The 12,005-nt window shown below is 33.1% G+C and overlaps 2 protein-coding genes across 2 annotated transcripts; one reads left to right on the top strand and one right to left on the bottom strand.

The window, feature by feature from the left end:
* Positions 1 to 222: 222 nt before the first annotated feature.
* Positions 223 to 5,683, top strand: LOC115720808 (uncharacterized). Its single transcript, XM_030649988.2, has 10 exons — positions 223 to 555; positions 1,004 to 1,086; positions 1,186 to 1,263; positions 1,645 to 1,757; positions 1,881 to 1,946; positions 2,695 to 2,796; positions 2,889 to 3,396; positions 3,985 to 4,190; positions 4,326 to 4,489; positions 5,307 to 5,683. The coding sequence occupies exons 1-10, from the start codon at positions 425 to 427 to the stop codon at positions 5,440 to 5,442; spliced, it is 1,587 nt and encodes a 528-aa protein (XP_030505848.1). The 5' UTR covers positions 223 to 424; the 3' UTR covers positions 5,443 to 5,683.
* Positions 5,684 to 5,732: 49 nt separating this feature from the next.
* Positions 5,733 to 11,513, bottom strand: LOC115720798 (NADP-dependent malic enzyme). Its single transcript, XM_030649978.2, has 20 exons — positions 11,330 to 11,513; positions 10,846 to 11,051; positions 10,282 to 10,402; positions 10,108 to 10,182; positions 9,852 to 10,003; positions 9,649 to 9,754; positions 9,439 to 9,504; positions 9,238 to 9,333; positions 9,063 to 9,134; positions 8,867 to 8,950; positions 8,670 to 8,768; positions 8,415 to 8,462; positions 7,209 to 7,262; positions 7,026 to 7,124; positions 6,826 to 6,915; positions 6,669 to 6,746; positions 6,509 to 6,583; positions 6,328 to 6,418; positions 6,088 to 6,216; positions 5,733 to 5,986 (listed from the first exon to the last, which is right to left on the bottom strand). The coding sequence occupies exons 1-20, from the start codon at positions 11,360 to 11,362 to the stop codon at positions 5,898 to 5,900; spliced, it is 1,863 nt and encodes a 620-aa protein (XP_030505838.1). The 5' UTR covers positions 11,363 to 11,513; the 3' UTR covers positions 5,733 to 5,897.
* Positions 11,514 to 12,005: the final 492 nt, after the last annotated feature.

Here is a 12,005-nt window from a genome sequence, read left to right as displayed (position 1 = left end):
TCATGCGCATGCAGGGGAGTTTTTCTACCGTATTTTTGTAAATAAGAAACTTTAAAAATAGTAAATTTGAAATTAATAAAGAATATAAATGTTTATTTTTGCTTGTAACATTATAAATGTTTATTTAAAGTAATATTAACCCAAAATAGAAAAAACCCATTAATAAAACACAGCAGTTTAATTAAAATTTACCGGTAGATCGTAAATAAACCATTACACAGTTTGTTCTGAAAAAAAAAAATCATTACCCTGTTGATCTGTAATAGCTAACAGAAATATTATATGGGTAAATAATAAGCGTGTTTGATTTTAGGGTGGGACTGGGACTGGGAGTCGGAGACTGTCTCAGCTGAAAATTTTGCGGCGGAGGCGTAATGTCCCCATTGCCATGCCGGTAACCTTTCCCTGTAAAACCCTAACGTGAATGGCGGACGAAAACATAAGCGAGCGAGAGAGACACCAGATCGAGCAGATTTTGGAGCTCGATCTCGAGGAGTTGCTCGTCGAAGAGGTCGATGACCTTCACGATTCATCCGACGAAGATCGTCACGCTATGTAATGTTCTTCTTTTTCTTCATTATTGCTTCTGCTCTTTATTTGAAAATTTACAGGCTGAACGAACTGGATGTTTGTTTGTACTGTAAATGTAGTTCCATTAGGGTTCTTAGAAATTGGGAGGCAGGGAGTACTTTCGTCTATAGAATTTTGGTCTGTAATTCCGAGTATAGAATTTATAGTTTTAGGTCATGTAAGTGTATTTGTGTACATACATTTTCATACGCATGCATACATTTGGTTTGAATCTGAGTGAACTTACCTTTCATGTCCAAATTTCAAACAAATTGGAGGCACTGATACATAAGATCTATTTTGTAAGTGTCTACGATGACTACCGTGGAGTAACGAACAATAACTGGAGTGTGGCAACTTCTGCATTATTGTTGTTTTAGCTAGGAGATCAAATATGATTTAATCTTCCTAACTTTTTGTCAATTAATTAAAGTGGTCGAGGTTATGATGGCGCTGTCACATCTGGTGGGTTCACCTTTAATACATGTTTGGCTTCGTTACACACATATCTTGGCGGTAAGATTACATGTTTAGGTTTTGATTTTAAATTGTTTTATATTTGACTAGACAGTTAAGTTTAGTGAGATCTTACGGTTTTACTTGTATCATTAACAGATGTCGAAGACACACACAATAGGGTTGCCTTTTTGGAGGGTGGTGCTATCTTTAACCTTCCAATCTTCTATCTTGAAGGTGCTAATTCATTCCTTTTCAGATTTCAGTTTTTATATTGTTTCTACTCCTTTTGCACTAGGTGAAGGATTTTGAAGAAAATGTAAGGTGTGATAGAGTGTGTTGACACTGTTCCTTGGATCTTGGAATTATTGAAAACTGGCCAATGTATCTGTGTCTTACTCTTGCATGATCAAAAGTAGCTCTGATCTCACCACTTTGGTGATTAAGTATGTTTCCTAAATGACTTAGAAATAATGTGCATTTGTAACTGTAGTACTAGCTTTCAATTGAAAATTGCTTTCTGCGTTCATTATCCTTTAAGTTTTTCTTCCCCCTTGCATAACAAAAAAAGAAAAAAAAAACAACGGCATGATTTTAATTTTGCTGTGTTATATTCAGGAGTCGTTTTGTTCCCTGAAGCAACCCTTCCTCTCAGAGTTATTGAAGGCAATTTTGTAGCTGCTATTGAGAGAGCTTTAACACAAGTTGATGTACCCTTTACAATTGGTGTGGTAGGTGTACTCCTTATAAAGCTGGTTATCCAGCTCTTCTATCTATGCAATTTCATTTTCCACTTTTTCCACTTTCAATCACTCCATGAAACTTAAATGATATTATGAATAAAATTTAATTAGGTAAGAGCTAACAGAAATCGTGATACTGGAAGAACAAAGTTTTCAACTGTTGGGACTACTGCAGAGGTCAGTTATTGCTCTGTTTTCTCCTTCACTAATTTCATGGTTTACAAGGAATGCTCTAACTTTTTTGAGATATAATGAAGTTTTTTTCATTTTGAGAGACATGTTGACAATGAGCTTGCATACCCTTCCATAAAATACTCCAAAATTCATGGAGGATGTTGTGTGGTCTTAGAGTATTTTCAATGCATTGTTAAATCTTTGTTGCAATATTATAATTTAGCATATTGGAATGAAAAATAAAAAAGAAGAAAAAATCAACTAAGGAAATACTAAAATGTATCAAACATGGGATTAAAGCCATCTCCAATGCAAGATCTATATATAGTACTAAATTTGGCAAACAAAAAAAAAAAAAAAAGGAAAAGGAAAACAAATGCTAATTGCTACAATATGCGCTATTGTTCTTCAATGCTCAATAACATTTTAAGAACCAAATTAGTACAAAAAGTAAATTATCATTAATGATCATTATCATGCTATGTGAAGTCTTGAGAAAATTGATTTGTTGAGCTGTCATAATTCATGATGTGTTTTTTCTTGGCTAATTCTCACTGTCTAGGGACAACATGGATATTGCTTTACTTTGATATTTGTGTTGGTGCATCGTATGTAAAATATGCATGTTCATGTTTCTTTAGGCTGTTGGAAATGGAAGTTGAAATAACTAAAGGATTTGGACATGTTGCACTCTAATTGTCGCTTGGTTCTGCCAGTTATCTCTTAATCAACCTATGATTCACTTTTGCAGATTCGACAGTACCGGAGATTAGAGGATGGTTCATTGAATGTTGTCACTCGTGGGCAGCGCAGATTCCGTTTGAGACGCCGTTTCATAGATTCAGAAGGAGTGGTTAGAATTATTAATTTATTATTTATTGTCTCTTCTTTTTGCTCTTTCATTTGACAATTGTCTGATGTGATGTAAAAGTACCCATTGTTTAGCCTTGTGGTGAAATCCAAATCATTGAGGAAGACTTACCATTGAGGACCCCACGGGATGCTTTGGGAGATCGACTGCCATTAAATGCTTCTCATGTTAAGCTGGACAGATCTATGGATGGTGAGGGTTCAGAGGAGAATTCTGATGAAAGCTTTGAAAGTTCCCTGTCACTGACAGAAAGGAGAATCCACCAGTCTGCAATTATTTCTTCTTCTATATATGACTCAATGGATGAATCATCCAGTAGCGATGATGACAAGTCAGACCTTCAACTTCAAAGAGCTGATCACAACTCTGATTCTAGTGAGTCATTACATTCAGAACCTGAGAATGGAGATTCTGGCTTGGGAAAAATTTCCATGTTAAGAACACATTCACAGAGACAGGAACAACACATTAGTTGTTTGAGAAATAGCAACGTTAATCAGTTGCGGAGAGTTCCAAGAACATTCTGGCCATTTTGGGTTTATCGCATGTATGATTCTTATTGTCTTGCTCAAAAGGCTTCAGGTACTTTACTTTTACTCATATTTTTGTTGGTTTTGTCTGAGTTTAATTTTGTGATCCTTGTTAGTCATGTATCTTTAATATTTTGACTTATTATACCATTCATACTTTATATACAATTTATGAAAAAAATAATCTGAATTTGACAGAAAGATAAAGATACAAGGAAAGATTAGATCTTAAAATCTCGTTGACTTTAAATGGATAAAATTCAGTTATTTAGATGACACTTCCACGTAGCTTAAGCTTATTGAATGTTGTCTGTGTATGAGTTTTATGGATTCAAATGGAAAGTTAGTTGTTTATTTAAAATTAACCCAAGAGGAATAGTTCCAATGCTCGTTTGCATACACAAGATCTGATATGAAATCCGAGTCTCTCCCAGGTAACTGCACAGGAATTATTATAGTTTTCTGTTCCCTAAATATTGTGGGGTTAGGTGGGGCACTTGGTTTCAAAACATGCATATTTTCAGTGATACCTTTTGTGGTGGTGGGTGGGGGATCTTAGTATCAGAACATATATTGGGCTGGATGCATTATAACTTTTCATCTCTGAATGATATTTATTTGTAAACTTTGTATAATGCAGATATGTGGAAACAAATAGTTGGAGCACCAAGTCTGGAAGGCCTCGTGAAGAAGCCTGATCTTTTGTCATTTTACATTGGGAGTAAAATTCCAGTGTCTGAATCTACAAGGCAAGAGCTTTTGGAGATTGATGGCATATCATATAGGCTGCGCCGGGAAATTGAGCTACTTGAGAGTGTTAATCTCATTAGATGTAGAAACTGTCAGGTAATATACCCTAAATTCTGACTGCGTGAATGGTGCATAATACATGCATGATGCATGCGCATGCTTAGACACACTATGACAGATGTGCAATTTCTGCATGCCCGGTTATGATTACGTCTTTTGAATGTTATGCAGACTGTAATTGCAAGGCGAAGTGATATGCTGGTGATGTCTAGTGATGGTCCTCTTGGTGCTTATGTAAATCCACATGGTTTTGTGCATGAGGTCATTACTCTCTACAGAGCAAATGACTTGGCACTTATGGGACCGGCAGTGAGAGAATACAGTTGGTTTCCTGGGTATGTAATTCTATCTTACAAGGAAACTGGGAAGTCTCTTGAATTTTACTTTGAAGTATTACTGTATGTATTGACTCATTTTATTGGTTGAAATGCCTTTTGCTGCTTAATAGTGTTCATTAGACCACACCCAATGTTTTTAAACCTATTCAGATTCGATCCAATTATATATTGGATATTAGATTTTACTATCTGATCTGATCAAATTAATTTCAGTCATCCAATCAATCCATGATTGGATCGGTTCTATCCATTGGATGTATTCCATGCATATTTATTGATTTAATTAGGTTTATTCAATATTTTAGCCTAATATTTTTGGATCAGATTGGGTCCATTCAATATTTTTGATCCAGTATTTTATTGGATTGAATTAGATTCAAGATAAAATTTTAATGTTAATTTTTATATATAAATATATTTTTTTTATGTATAACATAAAATCTAATTACTCATCTAAAGTAAATGAAAATATTAATTAGTTTGATTGGATGTTGGATGTATTGAATTTTTGGACACTCTATCCAACGTCTGATTCAATCCATTTGGATATTCAAAAATAACATCTAATCTGATCTGATTATAATTGGATATCTAATGTTTGGTGGTTGGTTGTGACTAGATCGATCGATTGTCGTTTGGGTTGGATCGATCGATTGTCATTTAGATTGAATTGATTTATGCGCACCCCTACTTGATGTATCATATATGGTGTGACTAGAAAAATGATTCTCCATTTCTTCTGGCCTTAGTTTATGAATTAGAAATTTGTAGTTGCTGATGTGATCTACTTTTGGTTTTTTCCATTTTCTTGCAGGTATGCATGGACAATAACAAACTGTGCTTCTTGTGAAACCCAGATGGGGTGGCTCTTTACAGCGACAAACAAGAATTTGAAGCCTAGGCTGTTTTGGGGTATTCGAAGTTCCCAAGTTTCTGATAATATGCGATAATCCATTTTGTGAATGATATCTGAATGTATATCTACTTTTGTGAATACACCCTTGTTTAGCAATTAGCATTCAACATTGAAATTGTGCTCATATACAATAGAGTTTTAAACAGTAATCATCAAGCGGACGTACTTGGGATAGAATTTTAGCCATGCTAATCCTTTGACGTTAGAACTTCAGATAAATAACACTTTAACATGTAATTCTTTTTCATTTGTTTATCTAGTGAATATTCTTCGAAGGGGCTTGAGAAGTGCAGTTTATGTAGGCTTTCTCATAGATCTCAAATATATCAATATTGAAATTCATTGATTATTTTATTCATTACTTATGGAACTTATCAAAACTAATACAGCAAAATAAAAATGGTGCCAGCTGATATGGCAATGCCAGCAAAAAATTGAACTATAAATGAAAGCACTAGCTGTTCAAGGGAAAATCAGTGTCCTGCAACTTCAGCGATACTTTCGGTAGAGAGGGCTGTACATACAGCTTTCTGCATACTGAACGAGATCTTTAGGACGGGGAAGGTGAGAAGCCAGACCTATAAGACAACCATAGCAAGAAAAATGGACCCTTGTTAACATTCAACGGACAGTACTTTGAGATACTGATTTCATCTTAATCAATGAGCAAGAAACTTACCAAGGTCATAAACCTTAGCAGCAACTTTAGCAGCAATATTTGCTGATATTTTTCTGATATTGGTAAATGGTGGGTATATCAGTCCCTTCTCATAGTTCTTCTCGCTCACCTGAGCAGCCAAAGCCTCAGCTGTCGGCACAGAAAAACAGAAATTGAAATGATTAGTAAAGGTTTATCTGAAATTCTAAGAGATCTCCACTGCTAAATATTCAAACAATACAAATTATAGTGGAATCTTACAGGCTGCCAAAAGCATGTCATCATGTACACGAATAGCACCAGAGATGATCAAACCCAAACCAAAACCAGGGAATATGTAAGCATTGTTGGACTGGATGTTGAGACAATTAAAAGGTGAGTTAGCCATGATTGCCTTGTAAAATTTAATTATGGAGATTGGAACAGAAGTAGGGTGACAAACCTGGCCAGGAACAAACACTTCCCCTTCATAGTTAACTGGGTCAAATGGGCTTCCACTAGCAAATATGGCTCTACCCTGTATATTGAAAGTAGGGTCATTTATGGATCACTAAAAATGAGACAATGGTTTAAATAATCATAAGAGGTCTTTGGAGTTGTACCTTGCTCCATGTGTAAGCCTCTTCTGCTGTGCACTCAGATTGTGATGTTGGGTTGGAAAGAGCCAGAATGATAGGTTTCTACATACCAATTAACAACAATGTTATTTGTGTTAAGACTATATTATTCTGACAAGAGAGAGATGAAAAGAGATGAAACCTCGTTTAAGGATGTCATGGCCTCAACCACCTCCTTTGTAAATGTCTTTCCCACTCCAGATGATCCGATTAACACAGTTGGTTTTATAGCCTGACACATCAAGAGCAAAATAATACGACGAATGTTGAGAGAATAGAGGATAAAAAAAATTCCCATAAAGATTTTTTGAAATTATAACAAAGACATAGCTAACTTCATACCTTAACAGCATCAATTAGTTCCTTTACTGGTTCATGCTCATGAGCCCAAGGTTGCTTAAAATGTTGAAGTGATCCAATACGGGATCTTACAATCAATCCCTACAACATAAATAATAATAGTCCTGTTATAACTAACTCGAAACAAATTCAGGCCAGTATTATTTCAAATAAATTGGTTGCTACCTTTGAGTCCACTAGCCAAATCTTCTTCCGGGTCTCTTCCAACGGTGCTTTTGTCTGACAAGATATTGATTACACTATTAGTCACAAGTGTTAAACTAAGGGTTCGTTTGGTATCGCTGATTGAATTGGACTGGACAGGACTATTAATTAGGATTAGATTGGATTATTTTTGTACTACATTGTGTTTAGTATAATATAGGACTAAATCTAATATAAATAATTTTTTAATACAATTATAATTTTTTTAGTAATTTAAATAATGTTAGATGATTCATTTATATTCATAAATAAAGTAAATTATGTTAACATTTAATAACATGTGTACTAAAATAAAATAATATATATAAAAATGTATAAATTATTATTAAAATTCATGTACATTATAAAAAATAAATAGTAATGGAGTATAATGTGGTTTTGAATAGAAAAAAATAAATAATGTTAAATAAGATTGAAAAAAATTAAATATTTTAATCATTGCAAAAAAAAAAAAAACTAAATATTTTAAAAACATAAACTAAATAATTTTCAATAAAAAAAATAATTCTAAAAATTAAGTAATATTTTACAACACAAAACAACAATAAAATTATGATATATATATAATTTCTGTCTCTAAAATTTGAAATTCATATTAGAAAAAATTAACAAAAAAAAGGGTCTTTTTCAATTTTACACTACAAAACAATTTTCTTTTGTATTTTTACGGAATCTTACATAGAAACCCATATTACAACTAGCGCTGCAACTTAAATTGCAACAAAAAATCGTATAGAAACCCCCATTGCAACTAGCATTGCAACCATTTTAGAAACCCAAACTGTAAATTTGAAAAAAAAAAATAAAAAAATAGTATATGGGATAATTCCCCTAAAAAAAAAATACCCCCAATAAACTTCAAAATTGATAAAATTTAATATTTTAAATATTAAAACACTTTTATTATAATATTTAATTAAAAGGTAATACATACATACATATTCTCTTAAATTTAGTTAAAAGAAATTAAAAACAAAAAATAAAAGTCCCTTTGGGACTATTTTAACCCATCTTCAAATGGGGCTAAATTAGAGTATGGGATAATTTTGTCCATTCCCATGAAGTATAAAAAATGTACCAAACATGTATGGACTAAATTGTCCATTCCCACCACACCCTAAAAAGGAAAAACAAAATAATGTATAGAATTGATAAGAAATTATTTACCTGTTTAGACATCTCAAGAGCTATGAGCTCTGCTATGCCAGTTCCAGCCTTCATCAGCCAAAACACAAATGTCAGAACAGAAACACTAGGCTGAGACATGGACTATAGCAAAGTATATGTACTTAATACTTAAGTGCTATACAACATTTCCATCATCAGACAGAGAACTAAATAACCAGATAAAAGTTATTCATGGCCCAAGAATAAGAACACTTATAGAAAATTTTCATGCAAGTAAAATATTTTGAGCCTCACCTCTCCAGCGCCCAAGAATAAGAATTTATGGTCAGCTAACTTCCCCCCAACTAATTTCAAAGCTGCAATAACTCCGGACAGAACCACGGATGCTGTACCCTGATGAACCAAATTGAAGGAATCATAGTTAATGGGGAGATATTCTCACAAAATAAGAGTTTAAACTTGAAATTAAAATATATTTCAGTTATGTTAACCTGTATATCATCATTGAAGACAAGGTGGCTTGAACTGTATTTTGATAGCAATTCAAAGGCATTGTGGTTTGCAAAATCTTCAAACTGGGAAACAAAACAATCCAGAATAAAAATCAGTTCAAACTATATGAAATGAGCTTGGAAAATCAGGAGCTCATGGAATTAGTTAGCATGTTAGATCCATCAAATCAAATACCTGGACTAGGACTTTCTCTCCATAATTCTGCTTAACAGCAGTCATGAATTCTTCTAGAAGCTCTGCATATTCCTAAACAAGGAAATGAAACCACCACCTTAGATTTTGCACAAATAACTAAGACTGCAAATGGCTTGGATTAAATAAGTTAAGGTTGAGAGAAAGAAAAATAAACCTGCCCAGTTGCTCTTTTATGCTTAAGTCCGATGTAAAATTCATCATTCAACAGCTTCTGATTGTTCGTGCCAACGTCAATGGTTACAGGCAAGCACTGTAAACAAAAGATTTCATCATATTCTATTAGAACAAACATTGTCAATGAAAGTAAAACTCGTGATAACAACAAATGCCTAATAAGAATAGGAACAAAACTCACTGCAGAAGGACGTAGTCCTCCCAATGCTGTATACAAAGAAAGTTTTCCTACTGGAATCCCCATGCCCTGAACAAAGTTCAAAGAATAGGACTTGTTAGATTAACAGTTACCTCAAATGATATAAACTCATGTCTAGTGGAGTCCATAGTAGTTTTAAAAATAAGAACACTGGACTTGTAAACTGAAGAAAAAAAATTGAACCAACTTTACCTGGCAGCCAAGGTCCCCAAGTCCCAAAATACGCTCACCATCGGTAACAACTATAACTTGAATATTTCTCTCAGGCCAGTTCTTAAGCACTTCAGAGATCTTACCCCTAATTAAAATTAAAAGGAAAAAAAAAAGGGTCAATATCTTGTTAACTCATATAATATAGCCAAAAAAAAAACCCATAAAATATTAAACATACTTACTTCTCTTTCAAACTGATGTAAAGGCCCTGAGGACGCTTGAAGATGCTACCATACTTTTGGCAAGCCTCACCAACTGTCGGAGTGTATACTATAGGAAGAAGCTCCTCAACGTTATCGATCAAAAGTTTGTAAAACAGCTTTTCATTCCTCTCCTGCAGAATCAAATTAAATGCAGAATTCTAATGAGACTGATTCTTAAATATTGAATGATCTTGATTTACTCAAAAGTACAAACTTATTAAAACTGAATAATTACCTGAAGGTCCATTAGGGCCATGTATCTATGCAATGGGACATCATATTGGCGAAGATTGTGCATCAATCTCTTCTCCTTTTGTATTTGTACCCAAATAAATGATTACTTGATTAGTTAGTAGATAATAATAATTTAAACATGAAAGTTTTGAAAAGATGTACTAAGTTTTCTTACCTGAAGCTCTTGATTAAATACTGCTGGTGGCAGAAGGCCACGCAAGTAGTGAGCATCTCTCTCATTTTCGGTGAAGGCCAGCCCTTTGTTATGGTGTGGATCACGTAGCAGAGTGTACCCACTGCACATTTAAATCGATCGAGTAAACATTATTTAGGGGAAAAAAATCAAATAATTCATGCCAATATATGAACTATTATAAAAATGTGTTTCCTAAAATAAATATTAAGGAATTTTCTCAAAAAAAAAATAAAATAAAAAGAAATAAATATTAAGGAAAAGATATAGACATTTGTTAATTATTAACGGAATAACCAATACATAAGCCAGCATGCAAAATAACAACACATTCTTAAAAATACAGATGAAAACATAGAAATGACATGCATTTTATTATATTACTTTCTTTTGTAAACCATCCAATAAATTGTTTAGAAGAAACAAAAAAAAAAAAAAAAAACAAAGATAAAGACATAGACAGCTTATGCCAAAATTCACATGCAACCAACTAGAAAAGTAAATTAATAATAATATTGAGTTGGGTTAAAATTAATATTCATTCACCTTGCAACGGAGACAGTCCAAGGAGTAACAAGCTGATCCACCGTGGCACTATCCTCACCGTACACGTCGTCAACGCCTCCACTAGACTTGTTATCCATATTATGAACCAATGAAGAAGAATCTCCACCGTTGATCAATGTACTACTCTCCATTAATGCTGCCGAAACCTTCCTTTCTCCTCTGCCAAGCAACGTTATTGTGTTCTTCTGCAAATGCCCAATTCAATAATACAACCCAGAAAGTGAAAAATGGTTTTAAATCAAAACTCGTTGTAGTATTTTGAAAACTAGATGCAGAGCCACCCTGTTTTTATAGGTAAAATTATAGAAGATGAGAGAAAGAAAGAAGGAGACTGCACGTGTAGAATGTTATGTCAATTGTCAAAGACAAGACCGGAGACTGCACGTGTAGAATGTTATTATTCAAACGAAACTAATCAAAAATAAAAAGAAAGAAAAAAGAGGTTTGTTGGTCATATGCCTACCAGATGGTTTTTAGCTTTCAGCAACAATATCATACTGGAGGAACGTGTAAGGGAATCAAACTTAATATTATTATTATTCACTCTCACCTTGTTTTTAGAGAGAGAGAAGGGATCAAAGTAGAAAGGTCAAAGGTGGAAGTTGGGAGGTAGAAGGTGAAGGCATTATTACCCTTTTTTTTTTTAATGTATATATTTTTCAAAATAAAGAGATGAGATAAAAGATTTTTTATTAGAGATGACTATTTATTTATTTTTTAAAAAATGACCTTAGAAATGATTTTATTTTATTTTAACATGAAATTATGTTATATTTTGATGAAAATTTTACAATAATACTTCAATACATTAGAACAAAATTAGCTTTTTCTTATATAGGAAAGTATAAAAAAATCAACAGAAGGATCAAATTTTTGAGAGTATATAAAACTTTATTAAATATATAAATATAACATAAAAAGTTATTAATTACACTAACAACTGGTAAAAGAATAAATAAAAAAGTGATATCTTTAGGCTAATTAGCATCTTTGTTCTTTGAACTTTGACATGTACCTAATTATGCTTTATAAACTTTTAAGGTCGTTAAAAATGTCTCCTAAACTATTCAGATTGTTGGATTTAAGGATTTTTGTCTAATTTCATTCAATTTTACTATTCAATAATTGTTTATGTCCTA

This window comes from Cannabis sativa, chromosome X (genome assembly GCF_029168945.1).
Source record: "Cannabis sativa cultivar Pink pepper isolate KNU-18-1 chromosome X, ASM2916894v1, whole genome shotgun sequence".
Classification (NCBI taxonomy): Eukaryota; Viridiplantae; Streptophyta; class Magnoliopsida; order Rosales; family Cannabaceae; genus Cannabis; species Cannabis sativa.
This window is presented reverse-complemented; position numbering and strand designations above follow the sequence as displayed.